Genomic DNA, 26,589 nt, shown 5'->3' on the forward strand with positions numbered 1-26,589 from the left:
CCCAAAATCATGGTTTTAACCATTTGCCAGGCAAACAAACAGACCCTATGTAAATTTTATATAGGATTAATATAACTTTCCATCCCTCAAACTTACTCTTATTTTAATTTTGATTAATTAACTTTTAAAAAAAGTTAGATTAGGTAAAGTTAGAGTGGGTAATGTGATTTATATTTAGATTAATTTTTTATAAATGATGGTTTGTAAAGTAGAAAAATTGCTTGGATTATGATTAGATAAGTAAGTTTAGTTTGTAAAATGATAAAAATGAGTATGAATTTTATTAAATAATGAAAAATTATTAAAATACAAACTTAAAAAATTTAATAATTTTAAATTATTATAATAGAAAAAATTATATTTATTATAAAATATATTTAAATTAGAAATCACAGTAATGTAAAAATTTTTGAACTAAATAATATTACATAACTAATTGAATGATATACTTTGCACAATTTGTCTAAATATAAAATAAAAAGTAATATTAAAAATAAAAAATATTATAAAAATCTGTTAAAAATTATTTTTATCTCAAAGAATGTTAAAAATAAATAACTAAAAACTTATTAGAAAATGCACGGAATATACAAAGAGAAGTATAAAGAAAAAAATAAACATAGAGATAAAAATGTCTTTTGATTCTAAAAAACTATTTTTGCATAAGTCATTAATAAGTTTAAAGGAGTATCTGGTTGTCCAAAAAAATATTTTTCAAAAGTATTTTCACGCAAATGAAGACATAAATTTTTTTTCACTTATTTCATAAACCAAATAGCTTTTTTCACTTATTTCATAAACTGAAAAATCACTTTTATAGCAATAGTTTGCTTTTCATTTAAACATTCTTTAAATTTTATGTGTTTTTACAATTGTACTTAAAAAAAAAAAATTTAACCTGAGTTAGACTGACCAAAAGTGAAACTCAATACAATCAAAATTACCTTTTGGTCCATAAGTAGCTTATTAGTCACTTTATAAGCTCAACCAAGCAGAGTTTAAGTCCCTCTAATTTAATAAAAATTTGGATTATTTTATTTTAAAAAATCAAAACTTATGATTTAAAACTTGAAAGGTTAAAATTAAAATTCATATAAACTTGAGAGATTAAAAATTATATTAACTCTTTTATATATTAGAATTTATATTTTATCCATAATATGCCAATAATAGTTACAGATAAATTTATGACTTATTTCTTGATAATTTTAGAGCTATTTGCATTTTGTGATTGTGTGTTCACTTATAATGGGTCCAATTATAATAGTGCATTGTTTTAAAATTATATTTGAGGATATTATGTTGACAATGAATTCATATCCTATATAAGTATAACTTTGTCTATGTAATTTATGTCAGGTCCTTATCAAAAGGGAAAAAAAATCAGTTTATCAAAACAAAAAAAATCACTTCTTATACTTTACAAACCTCTAAGAAATATATGCCACGTAAAGTATATAAAATATCAAATGAAGTAAATGAAGTAAGTTAGAGAACAAAATATGCGGAGACAAATCATAAATTAATAAATTATGTGCGCGTTTTTCCCCCCAAAAAACTAACATTATTAATATTAATAGTGACGTAAAAATATACTAACCTCCTATTATTAAGACTTAGTTAATTATTTTGAAGAGATTAATAAAGTTATTGGATGACTTAATGGGTAAAGATGCACTGAGCATCCCAATCTTTTTTTTATTTTTATGAGCACCCATCATCCTAATCTTTTTAGTGATACAATTTTACACAATCTTTTTTTTGGGTGTAATTTTACCCACCATTGACTGTCTTCTAAACACTTGTTAATACGTAAGCAATTTTTTGTTAAAAAAATCTACATAGGCATTTGAAAAACAAATAATTTCTGATGGGATTAAAATTTTAGTTTATTCATTTATTTAATTTAAGAAAAAAGCAAGTGAAATGAATTGTAGAGCGTGGCAGTAAAGGTCGGGAGGAAGACGCTAAATCAAAAATCTCCATCGCTAAAGTAAAATCGAGGTTGTTTGTAGCTTGTTTCAATTGAATGTTTATGGCCTTCTCCTTCTCCACTAAGTATGGCCTTCTCCTTCTCCACTAAGTATTCACAATCACAGAAACAAGTGGGGTTCCAATGCCTGAAAAGTGAGTGCACGATTTTCACCAAAAAGACAAAAAAAAGTGAGCTCACGAAGATAGATAGGCTTGTTTGTTTTTTCCTCTTATCTCTAAATAAATTATTATGTGGCAATTTTCATCCTGTCAGCCACATGATCTCCTGATGTGGATTTTCTTTTTTTTTAAAAAATGTTTGTGTTAACAGATATTAGAGTACTATTAAAAATGGTAAAATTACACTGATAGTAAGTAAAATTGTACTATTAAAAGATTAGGTGCTGGGTGCTCTTAAAAAAAGATTTAGGTGCTCAATGGACATTTATCCTTACTTAATTATAACATATGTTATATTACATGCTCTTTTTAAAATATTTATATATATTATTACCTTCGGTCCTTAATATAAGAGTTAATTGACTAATTTGAGTAGATTAAAGAAACTAGTTAAATCAGTTATTTGTAATAAATATGTGTTATCTATCTAAAATATTCTTACCGAGTAAATGTATTAGCTATAATTACTATTATTATAATGACTATCTTAAAAAAAAAAGATAAATGTGAGAAACAAAGTGAATTGACGATTAAAATAAAAGTCAAATAAGCTTTTATATTAAGCACCAGAAGTAGTATTAGATTATACGAACTGATAAGTCAAATTAGTTTAGAGTAAAATAATAAATACTATCTTCAGTCCTTAATATAAGAGCTAGTTTGACTTTTAATCTGATTCTAAATATAAAACCCCAATCCATATTATTTTTAATATTTATCCATATTTTTCAAAGTAGTCATTGTAATAGTTACATATGTTAAAGGATCTTTAAGTAATACACATGATTAAGAAAGATATTTTAGGAAAGATAACATGTATTTAGTACAAATAACTAACTTAACACATCTTTTAAATTTATTCAAATTAGTTGACAAGTTGTTATATGAGAAAAAGACACTAAAATACCCTCAAAATTACTAAATGACAAAAGAGGGTAGGTAAATTTTAAAATTCCAATTCAGACCCCAGGTACTATTTTAGAATTTTCAAATCTTATAAAATTACACAATGCCCTTTATTTTTTTTTTACTTTTTTTTAAATATTGCCACATCAGCAATTCCTACCGCTGGAGCTCCAACACTGGCGACCTTGCCAGCGACCAACCACCGGAGCTCCGATGATCGGTTACCGGAGTTCCGGTGACTGGTTGTCGGAGTTCTGATGATTACTCTTTCTTATACATTGACTACTCTTTTTTAGTTATTGACTACATTTATTTTTAAACTTTAATGACACATTACTGGAACTCCGGTGACTAGTCAGGAGAGCTCTAGTGACTACTCTTTCTTATGTGTTGACTACTCTTTTTTAGCTATTGACTACATTTATTTTTAAATTCTGATGACTACTCTTGCTAAGCTATTGACTACTCCAGTAATGCGATTTACTACTCTTATGTAGTCAATAGCTATATAAAAATATTCATCGGAACTTTGAAAACAAAAGTTGTCAATAGTTAAATAGAGTAGTCAATAGCTATATGGAAGTAGTCATCGGCAGTAAGGACAATGTTGTCATTTTACAAAATTTGAAAATTCCAAAATGGTACCTAGGGTCTGAATTGGGATTTTGAAATTTACCTACCCTAATTTGTCATTTAGTAATTTTGAGGGTATTTTACTGTCTTTTTCCCTTGTTATATTAAGAATAAGAAACAAGATAAATACTTAATAATTTAATAATTTATTTAATTTTTGTAAATTGGTCAATTAGATTATATATCTCACACCAATAAAGCAGGGGAAAAAAATACTATGCACTGCTCACCAAAACATGGCTTAATTTTAGCGGAGAGGAATCTCTCCGTGAGTCCGTGCTGCCTAAGGAAGCAGAGAAGAAAAAGCGAAGAAAGAAGGACGAACAACACCTGCTTTGCTGACTCTTGGGAAGACTCGTGAGTTGCATCAGTAGCTACTTCACACTCTCTCAAAAAAGCAAAATTATGCCTTCCGTCTCCGAAGGACAAAGCTAGATACGAAGAGATTGTCTCCTTAAACTCGCGCGACACTTTCGATCGTGGTGTCATCGTACATTCCGATCACACTAGCCTCCACACATTCTCTGAGCGTGAGGTTTTTGTGCTCCAAACCCCCCGTAATGCGGGACGTGGAAGCATCTGACACAGTCGGTTCCTCGGACGTAGAGTCATCTTCACTTCTTTCTGATCATTTGCGGTCTTTAAGTCTCAATGGAGTGCATAATCAGACGGAGTCGGTTTCCGATGACCCAATTGTTAAAAAAGATCCGCGGAAAATCGCTAGGAAGTATGTCGGTTTTGACTTTGCTTTTTTCTTCTACTGAGTTACGCTTAGTTTTCAACCGGGCTTGTGGTTTGGTTATTTCTTAGTGATATTTTGTATTCACGTTAGCAAAACTGTGCTTCATTGATTATCAGAAAGGGCGTAAAATATAGTTAAGCCAGTGCCGGAGTTCTACAGAGGAAGCTTCTGCTCAACTATACATTATCATTTTTCTTTTGCAATTTTTTTTATCTAAATTTGTGAGCATGCAACTAAATATGTTATTTTCATATTTTATCTTTTGTTTGCTGTTATTTTCAGCTTGAGTATGTTATTTTCATTGTTTAGTTTAGAAATTAATACTGCCTGTAACTAGGAGCAGAGTAATAATGTTTACTGTGCTTATTTTTCTGATCATCCCGATATCTTCTAAGATTAGAGGATCTCACGCTTTTTAATTTAATGTGCTCCAAAAGGTATCAATTGGAATTATGCAAGAAAGCTTTGGAGGAAAATATAATTGTGTATCTGGGGACAGGTTGTGGGAAGACTCACATCGCTGTATTGCTTATGCATGAGATGGGGCACTTGATACGGAAGCCTCAGAAGAACATATGTGTCTTTCTTGCCACTACAGTGGCATTAGTTAGCCAGGTGAGCTGTTGTGCATAATGCTGCGTCGATGGGTTGTTCATTTTACTGTCGGGGAGGTATGCATAATTTAATGGGGTGCATTTGCTCTTTATTTCTCTGTAGCTCAGTTGGTTTCAGGTTGAGATTCGGGGAGTGGCTTTTTTAATCTGACAGGGAGTTTAGCAGGAAAATTATACTGTGGTCTTATTTTAGTCATCTGGGAATCGAAATGAGTTTTGATATAAGAGCTGTTCATGGTATCCTACATTGTCACCATTGTCATTCTTGTTCTCTGGACAGTCCCAATCCAAATTTTTGCCAATCTCCTCAAGCAAAGCTGCATATTCTAGGATTGTTACCATTGTGGATCTTATGAATCACAGTATCGTGTAAGGAATGTTTTCTGTGCAAAATTCCTTTTTTTTTTTTTGGTTACATTTGGAGGGATTAAACCTTTGACTCTACCCACACCTATCCCATCCTTACCACCTGAGCTACCCCAGGTGGTTCTTTTATGTAAAATTCTGATTGGTTGTTTTTTCATCTTTATAATCTCCAACTGAACTTTAAATGCACGAGGCCATATTTATTTTGCATGTTCTGAAGCACGCTTGATTATCTGTAGCAAGCAAATGTTATAAAAGAGTCTACGGATTTTAAGGTTGGGGTTTACTGTGGGAGCTCAAAGCGCTTAAAAACTCATAATGATTGGGCACAAGAGATTGAGCAATACGAGGTAATAATACTTGATAAATGATATAGTAATAAATTATGTTTTTGTTGTTATTATTATTCTTTTGTGATGCTTTTATTTGCTTCTAAACTTTCTCTCTATTTGTGATTTATGTTTTAGGTTCTTGTTATGACCCCTCAGATACTATTCCGCTGCTTATCTCACACTTTCATTAAGATGGAGATGATTTCTCTCTTAATTTTTGATGAATGCCATCATGCCCAAGTCAAAAGCGACCATCCTTATGCAGAAATCATGAAAGTATATATTGGTTATGCTTAAATTCATATCTAGTCACTTACATCTTTCTGTTCAGTGGACTTTTGTTGTATTTTCTGGGGATTCTTTTTCTACAAATATTGATTTACTAATAGTGTAGGTCTTTTATGAACCGAAATCTCCTAAGCTTCCCCGCATATTTGGCATGACTGCTTCTCCAGTTGTAGGGAAAGGTGAGGCAACTTTACATTTGTTTATAATTCTGATCCTTGACACACAATTTTGCTCTACCCTTTTGTCATAAAGTTTTTTCTTTTTTCCTTTTAACCTTCTGCTCAACAATTTTTCCTTTAGATAGTTCTACTTGTAGAATTTCTTTGCTCAATTTTTCGTTTTAAATATTTTGTTTGCTTCTCTCTTTTAGGGTTTGTTCTCCATAACTAATTAAATAATAGTTTTACTATGAACATTAAAAACCTTGGTAACGTGTTGATTCAGCTTGGACCTAGTTTTTGCGCAAACCTTGCTCTCTTTGCCCCTCTTGTACTTTTCAGAAGTATTTATTGTCTTAAGGAACTGTAGTCCATCTCTTTCTTTTGCTAGCCCAATCTTCATCCTTGTCTTGAAAAGCACAATGAGTTGGAGAAAAAAAATTATACTGCAGTTTATGTCTTTGATAAGCATATGTATGAAAATTAATTTAGCATATGGCTTGGGGACGTTTAAGGATATTCTTTAACATTAGAGATTGATGAAACTGAATGTCTCCTTTCCCTGCTTCAATAACATTGGAACCATTAGCAATTGAAAATTTTCTATTACTATGGCATGGGGTGTAGTTGCTAAATTCATGAGATGACTTATCATATAATCTGTAGCCCCTAAGTCAATGACCGCAATGGTTAGAATAGGCTTGTATGAGATATGAAACAATGGGAATCCATTGTTTTGCTCAAGTGGGCGAATGAGCAGGTTCTAGTATTACAAGATGTCATTTCTAGATTCCCTAAAAATCGTGATCTTCTTAGGCACCTTCCCGTTAAGATTTCTGTGGTCCTGAATGCTTTCTGCTTTTTCCTTATTTAAGTGATATTGTCCTTGAGGTTTCTTCTGTTCATTCTTGAGAGACTTCCCATCTAGCATCATTCTCTGGTGTGTCTTGGTTTCATCCAAGTAAAGATAGAATTTCATAGAGCTTTCTCAGAGGCTATCTCAATTAATTCAACCTGGTCTTTGCTCAAGTTGTGTAATAAAAAACTGAGGTCACACTGCAATCAAGTTTCACACCACGCTCAGATCTTATATCCAAAACATCTCTTTGACAGATGATTAGTGAGCAACTGATCATATGATTGGTAATTCCTCACTTTCTGTTGCCTTAGCGTCTTCCTGTGAAATATGGTTGTCAAAAAGGCTGATGGAACCTTGCCCGAGTTGCTCGTATTGGGGCAGAAAATATATTTGGAGAATTCATTTAAGAAATGTATTACCTATAACCGATTCAACTTGTAATTTGCTTATTTTCTGTCTATCAGCAAATTCTCTAAGTTTCTTAACAGTTTTACAAAATTTTGTCCTAGTGACTCATTTTTAGGATATCGATGGAGATAAGATAATTGGCAGTGCTAAGGAGCTTCATGGATGTATCTCATCAAAGAAGTTGAAAATATGACCAATAAATGATGTTCATTTTTTTGGGTTATCTAAACTTTCGGGTTGCAAATTTTCAGGTGCTTCTAATAAAGAAAATCTATCGAAAAGCATCAATAGTCTTGAACGTTTGCTTGACTCGAAGGTGAGTTCTTTGCTGTAAAATAAACTGAAATAAAAAGACCTGGTAAAATGACAGAATTGTGTACTATCTACTTGTGCTGGCTTAAACGATTTTATTGCTGATTTTATCCCTGTTCTATTCTATTCAAGAAAGAATGTTCTTTAGAGTGGGAATTCTTTTACTCATCATGAAGCTTGGTTAAAACCTTATATATGGTTGAATAATCCTAACATCTTATACACTTTTACCATGGGGTTTAGAATTGTGGAGATGTGGCTTGTGAATCCCAGTCTAAAATTCAGATTTATTTTCCTGGGTTAACCCTGCTTGTTAAGATCATAGCAGATTGGGACAATTTTGGTTGATAGTTATGTAATTGTGCCATTAGATTGGATGTTGATGATGCTCATTGATTTGGATTTGCAGGTATATTCAGTTTCACAAAAAGAAGAAGTGGAAACTTTTGTGGCCTCCCCTGTTGTTACTATATATGATTATGGTCCTGGTGCCAATGGAACAACTAGTCCGTATATGAATTACTGTACCAAACTAGGGGATATTAAATGTGAGGTATGATGCATTTAAAACAAGTTTTAGGATGTATATCATGTAGAAGAAGATTTTCTTACTATTCCATTTTAATGTGAGCAGTGCATAGAAATCCTTAGAAGGAGTACAGAGGATCACTTGAAACGGAGGGACATGAAGAGACTTCTGAACCGCATGCATGATAATGTGCTTTTCTGTCTCGAGCATCTTGGCATTTGTGGGGCATTGCAAGTAAGTCTTTGTTGTGTCAGATTATAATCCTTGGCTCCTAAATTTGTTTGACTGAAAAACATGACGTAGGTAATAAATTGTTGGGTGAATTACCAAGAGGTTCCCCAAAAAAAGAAAAAATTTAATTACTAAAAAGTCCTAATGACTAATGACCAGCCTAAATCTATTGTCATTTCGTATTCTGGAACTTGTCATTACTTACTTTTCACTTGTTAATGGACCTTGGGGTAATTAAATCTCTTCGTCGAGACCTGATTGTAATTCTCCCTAAATTGTTTACCTATATTTAAATATTAATTAATTAATATATCAATATGTGTTAGAAATTTAGGGTTTAATGATCCTTTGAGCTTATTATGTTGATACTAAAAATGAAAACAAACTATTATTATTATTATTTCAACTAAAACACTAACTTTAAAAAATAACATAATTTTATCCTAATTAAAATGAAACACTTAGCCTGAACTTATTCTACTTCAAATTGAATTCTTAAACTAATCCTAGACATATAGAAACTTCTCCAAAAATTTGGCTGAAAAAAGAAAGAGCCTTGGCTTAAAAGTAAAATTACTAAAATAAAGACATACTAACACGATCTCCAACACTCCCCTTTTGGTTGGGTATGCCGAAACTGAAGCAAATTTGATCCTCTTTAGTCATTCAGTTGCTTGTCCAAGACATGATTTGATTGTTTGTTGGACACCCAGATTTTGCACTTAAAGGAAGTTGAAACTTGAGGGGAAGCATTCATTAGTGTGATTTTTCTTGTTGCTTCCATGATATGCTTAGCATTTTTGGTCATTTCTTTGCTCATTGGCTGGGCAATATCGTTGGTTGACTCCCCAGTTTTGGTGCTGAGTGCTGTTTATAAAATATAGAGAGGAAAGAAAAGAAAACCATTGAGTGAAATGTATTCTGTGCATTTTGACTTGCATGAAGGCTATGTTTGGCATGTCAAAAAGGGATTTGAGGAAAGGGAAAATGTGAGAGTAAGTATTTTTATTATGTTTGATGGATGACAAAGTTACTTCCTTTGAAAGAGATTTTCCCATGTTTATGGGAGAGAGTTCTTCCATTCTTATTCTTATTTCGCACCAAAGAGGCTGAAGTTCTGTTTTTGCAGGAAGTGTGACAAAAACAAGTTATTAAAGACTCATTAACTATATTGTGACCTATCTATAGAACAAAACTCATGTTGATTTCACGCTTTAAATTGGATCATAATAATGCAAGAATTTCCTAGCAGAAGTTGATGGGCACTCTGAACTACTGAATTAGGACAGTGTCTTCTGGCCAGCATATAGTTCTTTACCTCTATTCATTGGAAGCAGATATCCCTCCAATATGTTTAGAGAGGCTTGCAGCCTTGCTGCATTGGTCTGTACTGTGAGCTCTTCTTATATTTGTCTTTGATTTTTCTTATGAGTTTGGAGGAAGAACTTTGTTTCTCATCTCTCGTCCCTTTCCCTTTCCTTACTTTAATAGATATGTTAAACGAAATCAAAAGTAGGGGGCAGTCCTATACAGAAATGATATTAGAATATATATATATATGAAAAGGTCAGCAGCCCTCGGATACCTATAAATAGGACTGGATGGGCAGCTGATCCATGCCAAGATTCTTACTCGTTTCAGTCTGATGTATTAGCCTAAGAAAAGAATAGGATAGATGAGTGTAGAGAGAATCAGAGAGTAGAGGTTAGAGAAAAGAAACCAAAGAGGAAAGAGAAGAACATGGGAGATTAGGGGAAAGAGATGAACAAGAGAGAAAAACGAGAGAGGCAGAGGAGATATCTGAATAGTGCGCACTTCATTAATCTGAGGAATCAATCATACATTTTGATATCCTTGCTTGTCTGTTTATAACACCATAGGCCTATCTAAAATAATAAAATAACAGTAAACACTATCTAACGGCTAGTGGCCTTGACCTACCCTTAACATTTAAAATTAATTACAGTAATACATCACAGTCAATGGTTGATACATGGGAGTTAGGAATAGCTAGGGTAATTAATTTAGTATCGCTATACATGGGGTCTTGAAGGGTGTTATGGGTTTTGTGAATGATATCTTACTGTCTTACTCTATTCTCTCCTTTTATGAGTATCAATGGTATTAGAGCTAGGTTCGATGTTGAAACTCGTGGATTATGGGCCCACCATGCCTCCACTGCATGGTTTACTAAACTTTTTGGGATAACAAATTTTAATCTCTTTTTAGGATAGAGTGGATGCGGATTTTTGGCTTCATTCTGGGTTTCAGTTCATAGCATTTTATGATTGTTATTTTTTCTTCCAAATAAAAGGAGGAAAGGGATAGGAGAACTCATTTGAGTTTGGTGTTCTTTCCTTTGTTTTTCTTTTCTTTACCACGTAGATTTGCTTTAGGAGGGTTTCTGTTGTCCAGTCTTTCTGCTGTTATTGTTTCATTTATGAAAAGTTTTTTTAATCTTCACTTACAGTATGCCGTGATTAATTTCCTTCTGCTGATGTTTATTTTTTCAATTGATAACTTGCTGCCTTGGTTTTTTATGCTTGCTTCATATTCACCCTTTAAGGCTAGTCGTGGTCTTTTGAGTGTTGATCACTCTGAAAGGCTTGAGTTAGTGGAGGAGGAAGGAAGTTCAAGTGAATACTCTTTTTGTGACAAATATCTAGCACGGGTGTCTGAGTTCTTTATCTCTGAATGCATTGAAGGTACTTCAATTTTGCTTGGGCTTTTAGTTGTAGTATTACAGTTGCTTAAAATCTGTAGGCTCTCTCTTCAAATATTTCACTGTTCATTATGTTCAATGTTATTTTTGTTGTGATTGAGCTTTCATTTTTGCTCTACCAATAGTCCTTTTATATAATATTTTAATTCTTTACATATGGTTAATAGAGTCCTTTTATTATGTAAGCTTCAAGCGTTTGTAGTGAAAATAAACATGTTGTTTGTTATCTGAATCTGTAGGTCATCAAGTGTCTGATCTCTGTTCTCTGGACATTTTACAAGAGCCTTTTTTTTCAAGAAAGCTGTTATGCCTCATTGGGATACTGTCCTCATTTAGGTTGGTAGTTCAGTGTCACCTTCAACTCCAGCGACTTACAGATATAGATAGGCAAATCTTGATTTTGTTTCTTATGTCAGGTCACGACCAGATATGAAATGTTTAGTTTTTGTAAATAGAATTGTTACTGCAAGATCCCTGTCGTACATACTACAACAGCTGAAAATTTTAGCACGTTGGAAAAGTGATTTTCTGGTAGGAGTTCATGCTGGAATAAAAAGTTCATCACGAAAGGCCATGAACATCATTCTTGACAAGTTCCGCTGTGGAGAGGTAATACTTGCAATTTCTATTATTAGAATTATTAATTCTGAATTTTATAGAATCTAATTGATATATTTAATATATCTATAAAGGAAGGTGCACTATTCAATATCTGTCAACAATGCTGCTTGTTCTATGGGGCTGAAGTTTCATGTGAAATGGCAAAAGTTCTATAACTTTGCATACATTTGTTCATTTTGTACAATGTCGCTTCAAATGACTCATTTTTATAGTCAATTGGTGATTATTTACGGGATAATGGAATCTTATTTTATTTTTAACAACTCTATGGTCTCGTCTTGGGCTTAAGCACCATAAACTTGACTCCTAAAATCATAGGAGTTCACATCCTTAATAGCTAAAGAAATATATACTCTCACTCTATAAAATACTCAAGATGCATCAACAGATGATTAATACACTACATTGTTTTTACGCATGATATTTACTATTCCTTGGTCGTTCAGGAGAAGAGAGGGAGAGAAACATCCATGTGAAGAAGGGAAAAAAAAAAGAAAGAAAAAATGTCTGAGTTTATTCATTAACTTTTGACTTTAACATATATATTCTTTAGCTCATTTGAAATTCCGTATATACTTGTCAGTTAGGTTATTTTTTGTTTGCATGCATTACACAGCATATTGCTTCACTCAACTCGCTTCATCTTGTACCTTTGTCTTTTTCTTATTCTAGATTTAAGTAAATGTTTAAATTTCACTTTTTTCCATCTTTAATGATCCTCAAATTTAAAGCATTGCTGGAAGAATATTGTTTCATGTGAACACAAGCTGCATTTTGAGATTGTAAATCATTCTTCTCTAGATAGTCTTGATTGTTTTATATGCTTGAGTTACTCTTTTCTGACAACAGAATTTGAAGAAGAATCGTCTAATATTAGAAATCTAGAATATTAGGAAATGAGATGGTAAGGTAAGTATAAGGTCTCATAATCATTCACTTTTACCTGCAATCAGGTGGCTGTGAGTTGTTGACACTACCTTAAGAGGCAATGATCAAGGTGTTCTTGCTTCTTTGGAGCTAATAATTTGAGATTGTTGATTCTTGTTAGAGTACAAGACCTAATGTAATTATTGCAACACGCAAATTTATTGTAAAAAAAAATGCAATTATTATTGGTGTTTTCTTTTATCCTAAGATGAATGAGATGTGAAAAATTGTATATTAGATTGAGATTCGAAGGATTATCATATAGCTGGGAGCCACTGGGATAAAAGTGAAACATTTCTTAATGGACTTCCTCACATTTATTTACCATATTACTCATGGCAAGGTGCTGATTGAAAATTAAACGAAAGTAAATAACTATGTAATAATCGTAATGGCTCCAATCTGTGTAGATGTTCCCATTTTTCGAAGAGTTTATACTTTATAACATGCTCACATGGTTCATATTATTAACAGTTGAATTTATTGGTTGCGACTAAAGTGGGTGAAGAAGGACTTGATATTCAGACATGTTGCCTTGTCATACGATTTGATCTTCCAGAAACTGTTGCAAGCTTTATACAATCAAGAGGTCGTGCACGTATGGATCAGTCAGAATATGCCTTTTTGGTGGATAGGTGCTGTATTATAATATTGATGCAAATAATAATTTAGGCAAATTTGCCCACTTAGTTATTTTTGGAATCTTGATATTGCAGTGGCAATAAGAAGGATATGGACTTGATTGAATGTTTTAAGAAAGATGAAAAGCGGATGAAGAGGGAAGTTGCTTTCCGCACATCCAATGACACACATATTATCCCTGAGGAAAGAATTTACAAAGTTGTATCATCTGGTGCTTCTGTCAGCGCTGGATATAGTGTCATAGTGCTTCACAACTATTGTTCGAAGCTTCCGCATGATGAGTATGGGTTTATGCTGAGCTAAACTTTTTTTTTTATTTTTTTATATTTTGCATCAAAATATGTTGTTATGTACTTGTCTACTTGCTATACAAGGAAATTTAATGTACATCTTTTACTGATCAGGATGTGGCTACCTATATTTTCAGGTATTTTGACCCCAAGCCAAAATTTTTTTACTTTGATGATTTAGGGGGGACTGTCTGTCAGATAACATTGCCTTCCAATGCTCCCATACGTCAAATTGTTAGTACACCACATGTTTCAATGGAAGCTGCTAAGAAGAATGCTTGTTTGAAAGCAGTTGAGGAACTGCATAAATTAGGTTCTTTGAGTGATTGTCTGTTGGCAAAGCAAGATGATGCAGACCAAGAGGAGCCTTCAGATTCTTCTGATTCAGATGAAAATGAAGGTCTAGCTTGAGTTGCTTTCTTCTCTGCCCTCTCGTTATCTGTCATTGGGTAGTATAGAATTATTGCATGTACTAAATTTTGATACATATATATTTCTGTATTATAAATTGAGTTTAAGTGCAAGAAAGAAAATGGCCTGCTGTGAGAATAGTGACTCTAGGGAGACGGTAAATCAGAGAATAGTGAAAAATTTTGAATTTTTAGGGATTTTCTCAGACCTAAGGCCTATAAAATGATCCTAAAGGGTTCTGATTGTCATATAATAGGGTAATAAAGGAGGTGTGATACCTTTCCCATGAACAAGCCTTGGCCAAAACTATAGGGTTTTAGGGCAAAAATTCTATTTTCAATTTTAATGCTTCAAAACTTACTTTCTCACCTTTACCGCACATAATTTTTCATTCTAAACACATTGAAAGCATCAAAATCATTAAAATCCAACCCTAACATGAATCCTAAGCCTGGCAAAAAATTACACAAAGTTAGGTGAAGTTGGATTTCTTGAAAATTCATCACAAAACCACTTGATTCAAGCTTATTTCAACCTCTTAATCATCAAGCTAATATAAATCCATTCTTTTCCTAACTATAACAGATTTGAATAGCAAGCTCAATAAGGGTTTTGATCCTCTTAAACTCAACAAAATCTAAAGCCAATCTCAACAGCAACAAGGGTAGCAAAAATTATATCAAAAACCATAATCATACCTTGTTTTGAAGCTTGAACTTTCATAGAATCACTTGGCTTCCTCTTCTCCCTCTCCTCTTGAGCAAAACGGCCTCCCCCTCTCTTTTCTCATTTGGCCAAAACATTACATAGAATGGGAGGGAGAGGTATTTATAATAAGATTAAATCTTGGCCATTAATCTTTTGTATGTATGGCTTAATCTTGACCATCCATTTGATCTTTCCTTATTATCCTGCCATGTGTCCCTTATCCCTTATCTTCCATCTTGATGAAGCCAAGTGTCTAACTTCTAGATTGCTTACATCATCTTGCTTACATCATCAAGTCATATGTCTTCTCTCCAACTGTGCACGTAATACCTTCCCTTTCTATCTAACCATACACATAATCCCTTACATGTCCCTTCATCATTTTGGCATTAAAATAGGGACAAAATTAATAGAAAATTCATGCAAAATGTAGGCCCTAGGTATTCCTTCACCTATCCTGCCATTTTGCACTGTATGGGGTGAGAGAGTATAGAGCACTTCCACTAGCATTTCTTTTTTTTTTCATAGAAGTGATTGCTGACTTCCAGTATGTCCACCCTAGCCTTTTTCTTTCCTTTGTTGTTAGAAGAATCAACACTATAAATGGTCACATTGGCCTTGCCAGTTTTGATTTGTATGGTGTCTATTCCAGCAATGTCAAAGGGTGCATGGTGGCATTTAAAGGAATGCGATGGCACTTGTAAAGCCTGTAGTCAACATAGGCAGGCCAATCAACCAGTCCTATTAAGGTTCTGATGGAGACTAAGGTAGTATGGGATGTTTTATAAGGTAATTATGTGGATTGATTCCTTCACTTGATAGCTAGCTTTTGGCAGAGGGTTCCCCACAACACATGGACACCTATCAAATTGTCTCGAAGCTTGTAATTGGTGGATCTAGAAAGAGCTAACTGTGGAGAGTTTTAAATGGTGAGGAAGCCAGATGTTAAAAGTAAAGCTTACTGAGTGTAGCTGTCAAGATCTTAGCTCTCCCAAGGGAGCATGGAGACTGGAGTAGTATTAGTCCCAAATTAAGTAGCATGAAATATTCTATAGTTTACTTAATGTATTGGTTCTCTCACCTCAATAACTAGCTTTTGGAGGACATTACCCATTTCACTTTGGTGTTCATTAGGTCTTTGAAGTGCTTGGATCTAAATGGAATCATACAAAGGATGATAGCTTGCCGTAGTAGCTAGGAGGGTTACAAAACTGAAAGGAACTACTATGGAGGAGAAATGACACCATAAGTGACTAGAAAAGAATACAATGATCACAGAAGATTGACTGGAAGAGAAGGTGTAGCCAAAACTGCTAAGCATGTGGGAAAAAACTCCAGCTCTTAAAATTCTTAAAGCTTATTTCTCTCTCTAAGAATACTCTGGCACCTTATTGAAAATTTGAAATTTTCTTTGCTATTGTGTTGATTGAGGCGAAGTTCATAGGTGTTTATAGATAAGGAAGGCTAGTCTAAGTAACAGCATTATGGTAAGGATTATTAGGGAATAATGAAATAAATGATTAAAAACAACTGCTGATAATCTTATTATTTACAGATTGCAATGCAATCACTTATAACAGTTATTTTTAAGTTATGCTATAAGTTGTGCAAGTAATATTACGTTTTGTTGACAATATCTACTTTCATCAATTCTCAGATGACAACTTACGGGGAGACTTATATGAGATGCTAGTTCCTTCAGCCTTTAGACAGGCCTGGACAAATTCGGATAATATTGTCCATCTTAACTCTTACTTTTTTAAATTTAGACCCTCTCCCGAGGATCGGATCTATAAAGAGTTTGGTTTATTTATGATGACACATCTTCCTGCGGAGGCTGAGAAAATGGAACTTGATCTTCACCTTGCTCGTGGTAGAACAGTGATGACACAATTTGTTCCATTTGGCATTATCGAATTTGACAAAGCTGAGGTAAGTGACATACTTTTCCTTTTGTTTCTCAAAAAAGGTTTTAGATCAATGCTCTAAATTTTCCAATGTGCAGATTCAGATGGCACAGCAGTTTCAAGAGATGTCCCTAAAAATTATTCTAGATCGATCAGAATTTGTTAATGAATACGTACCCTTGGGTGGGGCTGATGTCTTGCAAACAAGCACTTCAACCTTCTATCTTTTGCTTCCAGTCATAATGCAAGGCTGTGAAAAGACTATAACAGTAGATTGGAAGACCGTGAAAAGATGCCTTTCTTCACCAATTTTTAGGCTCCGAGAACATGCTGTAACTCCGAAATTGTTCCCTTGGGATATGAACTTGCAACTTGCCAATGGTTGTAGAAGTGTAAAAGATCTTGAGAATAGTTTAGTGTATGCGCCACATAAGAAGCAGTTTTATTTTATTGCTAATATTGCTTATGAAAAGGATGGACTAAGTCGTTATAAAGATGTGGGCAGTTCAAGCTATGTGGATCACTATATTCAAAGGTTGTTATCTGCTCATTACGACTGTGTATATTTATTTTATTCTGGTTGTAAATCCCTTATTCTTCATTATTATATTATAATATATTATGGTAATGTTTAAACAACAAACGTGAGTGTAAGTTAGGTTTCCTATTCTGCTTTTTAACAAGACTTATAAATGCTTGGATGCCAGGTTCTCCATTCATCTTCAATACCCTAAGCAACCGCTTCTCTGTGCTAAGCCACTATTTAATCTGCGCAACTTGCTTCACAACCGAAAGCAAGAGGGTACAGGTACATGATAGAATATGTGCATGAAGTTGTTATCTTTTCTTTTCTTTGTTTTATTTTTGGGTTTTTTTGTCATTACAGTTAGAAGGACTTCAGCCTTTATCAGCTTCTGCAATTTTGTCATTTATTCTCTTGATTAAGCATGTAATTTCTTGTTGATAATTTTATTGGGATATCTATGACTTTGTTAAAAAAATTAAATAATCTGCAGATAGCAGTGCTCACCATAATTAACTGTAGTGATACTCTACAAATTCAGAGGCCAGACAGGGCACTCTGCCTTGGCATGTTTTATGTGTAGGGCTAAGAAAGAAACAGCTGGAGATTTGTTTTTATGTTGTAGTATGGTTGCTTTGCCTCCGAATAAATTGTTTGGCATCTTGAGCCAGGGCCAGGTTTCAATTTTCCTAGAAAAATTTGGATCAGTTTTATTGTTTGGATACAATATAAAGATGGCAAAGTTTTTGCGCAAACATGCAGTTTTCTTTGTGATTTGGTGTGCTTGGTTGCAAAGCAATGCTGCAGTTCTTAAAGATGTCCTGCAACTCAAAATGACTTTTGGGAGAAGAGTCCTGTCTCCAGCTTCCCTCTGGTGTTCTGTGCATTTTTTTAATCGACTCATTGCTAGAGATGAATAGGGATTTAAAAAATCTCTTACACAACTTTTCATAGGCAATGAAGTCGAGTAAACAACTTTTCGTAAGCAATGAATTCTCTCTATTAATTTTTCCCTCAAGTTACTGGGAAAGAAAACAGTAATAGAAATCAAACCCTTCTATATCTAGAAAATTAAAGGGAAGAATCAGAATTCCCTGAAAATTTATAATGCCACCCTAACCTTCAATCTCATCTTGTTGGTACTTCCTTCCGCAAGAGAGGAAGTCATCAAATAAGACAGGAAATCTGAAAGAGTCAATAGACAAGCCAAGAAAACTCACTATCTGATGCATTTAGCCTCAAGATTATTTTAAACTTCATTTATTATTATATATGATGCATTTAGCCTCAAGAAGAATGAAGTCCTTCTTCACCCACGATGAAGTTGAGCAAACAACTCTGCCCCATAAGAGTGTGATGGAAGAAATATCTGCTGGAAAATTCTGGCATAAAGCCCCAGCCATATATGTCATGACTCCGCTAGAATGGCACTTTTAGAAGACCTTATATTATCACACTCTTTGACCACATCTTTCTTAGATGTTTGTGTTTATTTCAAGTATGTATCAATTATTATGAATCTTGAACCTTGATTTTTGATTTATGTTGATGAATATATTCCACAAATGATTGTAACCTCTTATTTTCAAGAACAGAAGCTCATGAACTGGAGGAGTATTTCATCCTTTTGCCACCTGAGCTTTGCCAGCTAAAAATTATAGGCTTCTCAAAAGATATAGGTAGTTCCCTATCTTTGTTACCGTCAATCATGCATCGTCTTGGAAACTTGCTGGTTGCAATTGAACTCAAGCATCGGCTTTGTTCTTCCTTCCCTGAGGCGGATGAAGTTAGTGCAGAAAGAGTAAGGCCTTGTCATATGTATATATTATGTGAACTAATTGTTTTGATAAGGCATGCATTTTTGTTGGCAAAAAAAGCCATGTATTTTGGTCACTTTGTCATTGTAGTGCTCATATGTGTGTTTAAATGTAGTATTAACAATTGCGAAAATCTACTAGGTTCTTGAGGCACTCACCACTGAGCAATGTCAGGAGCGCCTTTCTCTTGAAAGACTTGAAGTTCTTGGTGATGCTTTCCTTAAATTTGCAGTTGCGCGCCATTTTTTTCTTATGAATGATAGCCTTGATGAAGGAGACCTTACAAGGAGGCGATCAAGTGTTGTGAATAACTCCAATTTGTTCAAGTTAGCTACCAAACATAATCTGCAGGTAAAATTATACCATCAAACGTCATTTTCTTTGCAACAATCGTTGGGAGGGGTAGCTTTTTGAACAAGATTAGTTTTACACCTAAAGGGAGTGTGGATACTTGAGAGAAATAGATGTCATCTTTGGGAGAGGATTATCTTGTGGCCTATGGGTTTCAACAAATGGTTTGCTTAGAAGGGTGTCCCCTTATGAATATTCAAAGGGATTGGAGAGATCTCTTAACATGGGCTTGGTTATTTTCGTTTGCATTTTTCCTGTGTCATCAATAAATTCTCCTTTCTTATCCCAAAATAACAAAATATGATCTCTCTCTGATCTCTTGAAAGATTCATATAGAATACATTTGATACCCACCCCCCCCCCCAAAAAAAAAAAAAAAAAACCTAGCCATAATGTGATTTTTGTTCTGAAAGCATCGTTAGAATCAAGAGCATATTTCATGAGATTAATTTAAGAGTCTCCATGTAGAACATCCAATGGAATTAGAGTAGGTTGGGATTAAGGTTTCTTGGTAAATTGGTAAATCAATGGTGGAAAACTGGTGGAGTTCAGTGGGGAATAACTGAATTTGGAAAGTTTTATGATCCATGTGAAAAATGAAAGTGAGAGATGTATCTTGATCTATGCCATCTCCAATGACCTTAATGTTGTTTACTTCCCAGTTTTTACATTTCCATTCATGCTCTCACTTACTACCGAGCACACCCAAGATAGGATCTAGGGCTACAGGCAACCATAAATGAACGAGGAACTTTTCTTTTTTCTTTTCTTTTGTTTTTTTTGTTTGTTTGTTTGTTTGTTTTGTCTGTTGGGGGAGGTGTTGGAGCGGAGGGGTGGGGGAGGGATTTGAGTTTATCATACAACAAAGAATAAAATATTTTTGTGAATAGTATTCAGATGACTTGGCAATTAATATCGACTAAAAGATATAGGAGAAGAACATTAGAGCAGCGTAGAAAGTGAGAATGCTGATCAGGGAGTTCTGTTACTGGTCTCTTCTTTTTATTTAATGTAAAACTAGTGTATAAGTAGATGGGCCAGACCTCAATCTGAAGTTTTTTTTCAAGCAATGGTAGAATTATAGAACTGGTATGAGAATGAATGATTCAAATTGTATTGATTTGTGTACTGTACAGAGGACATATAAAGAGGAGGTGAATCGGGAGGATTACATGAGATACCAAGAGTGATTTTAGGAAAATATTGAAATTAAATCTGATTTCCTATAATCTGCCTAACATTTTGGAAATCATAACTATTTACATATTAACAACAAGAATAACAGAAATTAAAATAAGTTAGTGATCTGGAAGTGAAAAAATAGGGAAAGCAAACTGGAGAAGATAGAAAATGAAATAATAACTAAAAAATCAGGAAGTAGCTGTGTGACACGCAGGAGCAACATTATGAGGCACAGGTCTCATGATGCCCCCGATGGTCCTCTTAGGCTGGAGAATAAAGATCTGTCATTCCTAGCTTTCTATTGGGACTTTTAAACTTCACGCTTGATAAAATTGTCATAATTGTTAATTATTGAAATCTGTTATTTTTAATGGAACAATTATTCATATGCTTGCTTCTTTCTCTTTCCAGGTGTACATTCGTGATCAGGCATTTGATCCCTCTCAGTTCTTTGCATTAGGCCGTCCTTGCCTAAGAGTCTGTGCCAAGGAAACCGTTCAGTCTTGTTTAAATTCTCCAGAGGAGCTGGGCCAGGGAAGATCAACTGAAGTTTATTGCAATAAAAATCACCACTGGCTTCATCGAAAAACAGTTGCTGATGTCATTGAAGCTCTTATTGGAGCATTTATTGTTGACAGTGGCTTTAAAGCAGCCACTGCATTTCTCACATATCTTGGCATACAAGTTAAGTTTGAATCCTCACAGGTGGTCAATGCTTGCAGAGCAAGTATGAGTTACATCCCTCTTTCCATGCATATAGACATTCCTTCCCTTGAAGATGAGTTAAAACATCACTTTGTCCACAAGGGTCTGCTTCTCCAAGCATTTGTACATCCCTCTTATAATAAGCATGGAGGTGGCTGCTATCAGGTTGGCCATACCTTCTTGTAAGAACTGTTCTTCATTACTTGATAGCAGACAGAGAAGGATAATCATGTAGTCTACACTCTTTCAATTTTTTAACATTTGATAATTTTGTGCAGCGATTGGAGTTTCTTGGAGATGCTGTATTGGATTACATGATTACTTCATACCTTTACTCAGCTTATCCACAGCTAAAGCCTGGTCAATTAACAGACCTGAGATCAGTGTCAGTTAACAATAAGGCTTTTGCCTATGTTGCAGTGAATAAAGGATTTCATAATTTCCTTTTATGTGATTCTAGTGGTCTCTCTGATGCTATAGAAGAGTATGTGGACTACATTAAAGAATCTCAAGTGCATGTTGGCGTTCATGGAGGGCCTAAATGTCCCAAGGTATTTATAAATTACCCTTTTCTGATGAAGCTTGTGAAATATTTTTGCTTTTATGGTAAATTTCTATGATAGGATTAGTGACTAGGAAGTGAGTGTATAGCATTTATTAGCCATATTTAGTCTTTATTCTCTCAGCTTCCCCTATTTGATGTGCTGGTGCTATTCAAGATATATATGAAAAATAGATCCCACGAAGCTACATCACGAAGATGCCTTTATTTACTTATTTATTTTTATAGAAGAGAATATTTATGCGATGGAGAGGTTATTTTTACTTGTTTATTCCAATGAAGAGTCTTTATTGAGATGTCTGTTTATACCATCTTGATAGAGTTCACACAGGGAGCACATTATATGGCTAGGCATGCTCACAACTATAATGATGACAGTTGTATTTTCTTGAGCCTCCTTTATGTGTATATAAAGCCTTGACCTTGAGCATACATAGACCCTCCATATAATTTTCCAGTATTTTAACATTGAGCATTTTAAGAGGGGAAAAAAAAAGAAAAGAAGGAAAAGATAAGTTTTCCTTGCAAATGCAGAGAACAGTATAGTGCAGAAGATCCAAACCAAATTGAAGTCATATTTGAAGCCTATTTATTACATAACTTGGATTCACCACTCCTCTAAATTGTCCTTTTCAAAGTTATTTTTTTTCCCCTTTTACTTGATAAAAGGAACTTTTATTAAGAGAGGAGGATAGTATGAATGTGGTTTTTTAAAGCTCTATATTGATATTGTACTTCAAATCTATAAAACAAATTGATGTGCTATGACTATTTTTGCACCATTGTCTGTCATGTGGTTTGGGTTCTGTGCATGGTTAGTGAGTCTTGGCACGTCCAAGGAAAGAAATTTATTATTTATTAGTTTATTATAAATCTGTGTTGTTACTTGAATCTTAATTTTCATCAGTAAACATTTCTGAGGTTTATATTTATGCCTTTGTTTTGCTTCAGGCCCTAGGTGACTTGATAGAGTCTTCTGTTGGTGCCATTCTGCTTGATTCTGGTCTCAATCTGAACATTGTGTGGAAGATTATGACTTCATTCTTGGAGCCTATAATGAAATTTTCGTCAGGCTTGCAGCTTAGTCCTATTAGGGACTTGCAAGAACTTTGCCAATCACGTAGTTTGCGGTTGAAGTTTGTGAAATCCAAAACAAGTAGAATGTTTTCCGTCAAAGCCGAAGTGACTGGGGAAGATGTATCTGAAACTGCTTCAGCAACCAGCATGAGTAAAAAAGAAGCTACTAGAATTGCTTCACAACGAGTATTTTCTAAACTAAAGGTGAAAGTTTGAAACCAGTATAGCATGCTTATTTATGTCCCTTCGCATCATCCTTTTTGGAAGTCTCAAGTCTCAGCACCTTAGCACCTGAAAATTTGCATCTCTTCATTGCCTTGCCATTCCTTCTGGGTCGACATCACTGTTTTAACTTGATTGGACGTCCTATAAACACTAAAAGAATGTAGATAGGTAGGAAAGAAGAAGGATAGAAAAATAGATAGGTAGAGGGATAGAGAATGTGGGAAGAAGAATTAAACTCTTCACGATTGCATTAATTAACATCAACAATCCTCATTAACCGAACAATCCTTTCTTCCGTTTATAGCAACAAGAGAACAGCTACTACCTGACAAACCAACTATAACTGACTTTATCTTATCTGATGCAACAGCTTCTGCCTTTCTCCCAACCCACCCCCAAAGAATGGGGAGATCTTCATTCATTGAAAATCATAAATTGGACCCCAAGGAGCATTTTCACCATATTCTCTCTATACCAAAACAGAATGATATGGTATTTGTAATACATAGAAGAGGGTCAGGTGGGGCACTTACAGGGTTTATACTGGTTAAAACCATTAGCCTGTAGAAGGCATAAAGAAATCCTAGTAATCGGGTTTTTGGTTCAATGGATGAAAAATTTGAGTCCCCCCCACCCCTCACTCTGTTGTTTTTTAGTTAAAATCTTTCTGTGGATGAGTCTTTCACTACCGTCTACCATTCTTCTGAGTGACATAGCTTGGTATTTGTTAGTAAGAGGAAACTGTTGAGTATGCATTGGATTTTTCAGTTGAGTTTAAACTAATTATCTATGAGACGCATTTTGGCGTCCTCTCGTATGAATCTAACAGCTGTATTTTTGTTGTATTTTATGGTTTCATGGGTGTGGATGTGCAGTCCAAGGGCTGGAAACCGAAGTCAAAACCTTTGGAGGAAGTTCTTAGATCAACCTTTAAGGCAGAAGGCAAACTTCTTGGCTATGATGAAACACTCATTGATATAACTGAAGCTGGCATCATTGAGCCTATAATGGTTAAGGGAGAACAATGCAGCAGTTTTGATCCAGAAATTTTTCCCATTGGTGGTAATGAGGTAGTTGACAAATATCATTCACGTTCAACTTGTAGCCAACAGCTTCCATCTGCTTCCATCATGGAGAAACTTGGGGAGACAACTGAAGATCATGATTGGGACTGTGACTCACAGCGGGCAGGTACTGGTATAATTTTGGTAGCTGTGGGGTGCCAAATGTTGAAGCTAGTGTCTCACAATTAATTCAGATGCTGTTTCAGGTTGTTTGGTCAAAAGAACATCAAGATCACGGTTGTATGAATTTTGTGCTGCCAATTGCTGGAAGCCTCCTTCATTTGAATGCTGCAAAGAGGAGGGACCAGACCATCTGAAGTTGTGAGTCCATAATCTTCATATGCTGTGATCTTTGTTGTCTCTAAAATTGTCATGTTTTGGCAACTACTGAAATTTGTATATCCATGCGTTCTTTGTTCTATGATAATTTGAGGGCTGCATCAGTCTTGGCAAGAATTATGAGACAGAATTACTGATTCCCTACAGCCACCTTTTTAAGAGCCAGGAAAATGGTTTAGACCTGTCAGGCCAGCCCATTAAGCCTTAAAAATGAGAGAGCCTGACCTGGAAAAAAGATCATATTTTGAGATAATTGGGTTTTTCTCTTTTTAGCTTTTCTTTTGTATTGGGTGAATGTTTGATATAAACAAAGAAAATTTAAATATTACATTTTGCTAATATATGAACTATAGTATGAATAATCTTAGTAGAATTTAAATGATCAATAATAAAATAATTACATTTTGGTTATTAATTGGTGATGATAATTAGCATTTTATAAATTCGTATAGATTTTGATTATGTAGGAGAGTTAAAAAAACCTTAGCATGTTACTTAGTTTGTTACTTGTTTATTTTTAGGGATACATTTAAAAAGAATGTCATTTTTTATTTTTTTAGAGTTAAGGTGTATCTAGTATCCTAAAGTATTTTGTGAGGTAAAGAAAATACTCTAGGGTAATGGAGAAAGATATTTCGAGATGCTAGATACATCACAGAATACTTCAGGGTGGTGGATGCACATTAACCCATTTTTTATTTAGGCTTTTATATAAAATTCAATTTTTCAAAAATAATATATATGATCAGTTTTTGGGCATCAAAAAACTGATCCCGCATCTATGAAAGGGCTTTTTCAACCTGCTGGCCCTAATATTTTTCAATATTTCATCTGAGATTGTTTTTCTTTTAATCAAAGTTCCAAAAAGTAGTGACTGGCTCCGCAAAGGGAGCATTTTTTTTAGGAATTATATTATCTTCCAGTCATTCTAGTGAGTGTATTTACATATTTTCTCCTTCTCTGCCTTTGGTGTTCATCTTTCTGTCATACTTAAATCACATCAGCAAACCTAATGACTTTAGAATTTTTCAGTTACTTGGTTTCGTCTAGGATCAAAATGCTTGCTTTCCTTTTTGATGTGGAAGTTTCGAAATTGGCTAGATTATTTTCTTCCATATTATGCTTGCTTACTAAATTCGTTGAAGATGTTGAGATGAAGATAGCTTTTTGTCGTGGAGGATAAACCATTTTTACCATCATGTGTTCTCGTTCTTCATAAAAATTTAGATCCTTTTTTCTTTTTGTAATCTTCTATATTTGATTTTGTTTTGTCTTTCGTAAGATTTACTTGCAAGGTGACCTTGGAGATAGAAGAGCCTTCAAATATGATTTTGGAGTGTGTTGGAGCTCCTCAATCTAAGAAGAAAGATGCAGCAGAGGCCGCATCTGAGGGTGCAATTTGGTACCTGGAAAAGGAAGGTTACTTATTTGATTGTAACTGAAAAACAGCACGACAAAGCTTGAAACAGCCTTTTTCACTTGAAGCTAACTGTCATCGGGAGTTTCTAAAATGACCTTAGTGTTAAAGATATGTTCTAACAGCAACAGATAGTGATACCGGTTTAGCATACCCCTATTTCCTGGCATTTGGAATGTGTGTATTATGATTCTCTAAATATAGGTTGTATAATTTCCTTGAATACTTGAAAAATGATCATATGCACACTTCATTTCCCTTGAGCGTGTGCGTGTATATATATAAAATATATGTTGAGATATAAAATGTTTTGTTATCAATATTATGTGGACAACATGATTATTAAAATTAATTTTTTATGCCTCAAAACATCATTTAAAAAATGTGCAGCACCTAATGCTTTCTACAGAGAGCATTGAATCACAGCCTACAATTTTTTAGTACTTCTCCGGTATTTAATATAAAACCTATATAACTAATTTGATTAGATTAAGAAAATTAGGTAAGTTAGTTAATTATAAGAAATATGAGATGTGTTTTCTAAAACACCATAATAATTTTTCTTAA

The 26,589-nt window shown here is 34.1% G+C and overlaps 1 protein-coding gene across 5 annotated transcripts; it reads left to right on the plus strand.

The window, feature by feature from the left end:
- Positions 1–3,967: 3,967 nt before the first annotated feature.
- Positions 3,968–26,381, plus strand: LOC114719405 (dicer-like protein 4). 5 transcript variants are annotated; one of them, XM_028904880.1, is made up of 25 exons: positions 3,968–4,420; positions 4,873–5,050; positions 5,655–5,765; positions 5,883–6,023; positions 6,142–6,214; positions 7,712–7,776; positions 8,182–8,325; positions 8,407–8,535; positions 11,099–11,237; positions 11,494–11,590; positions 11,671–11,863; positions 13,277–13,437; positions 13,519–13,725; positions 13,872–14,134; positions 16,511–16,785; positions 16,859–17,295; positions 17,468–17,568; positions 18,879–19,084; positions 19,242–19,451; positions 21,045–21,503; positions 21,617–21,889; positions 22,852–23,181; positions 24,078–24,393; positions 24,461–24,587; positions 25,888–26,381. In XM_028904880.1, the coding sequence occupies exons 1-25, from the start codon at positions 4,254–4,256 to the stop codon at positions 26,045–26,047; spliced, it is 4,962 nt and encodes a 1,653-aa protein (XP_028760713.1). In that variant the 5' UTR covers positions 3,968–4,253; the 3' UTR covers positions 26,048–26,381. The 5 variants fall into 5 exon arrangements, with proteins under 5 accessions (XP_028760713.1, XP_028760714.1, XP_028760716.1 ...); XM_028904881.1 differs by having other exon boundaries at positions 24,473–24,587; XM_028904883.1 differs by having other exon boundaries at positions 4,935–5,050.
- The last annotated feature ends 208 nt before the right edge of the window (positions 26,382–26,589 follow it).

Source organism: Neltuma alba, unplaced genomic scaffold (genome assembly GCF_004799145.2).
Source record: "Neltuma alba isolate B1F8T4 unplaced genomic scaffold, ASM479914v2 tig00011916_pilon, whole genome shotgun sequence".
In the NCBI taxonomy this organism is placed as follows: Eukaryota; Viridiplantae; Streptophyta; class Magnoliopsida; order Fabales; family Fabaceae; genus Neltuma; species Neltuma alba.

Bases quoted from the DNA above. Each gene is read 5' to 3' on its own strand.
- LOC114719405 (XM_028904880.1), top strand. From the start codon at position 4,254: ATGCGGGACGTGGAAGCATCTGACACAGTCGGTTCCTCGGACGTAGAG. The intron at 5,766-5,882 runs GTAATAATACTT...TTTATGTTTTAG, and splicing joins AAGAGATTGAGCAATACGAG to GTTCTTGTTATGACCCCTCA. The intron at 11,864-13,276 runs GTAATACTTGCA...TATTATTAACAG, and splicing joins ACAAGTTCCGCTGTGGAGAG to TTGAATTTATTGGTTGCGAC.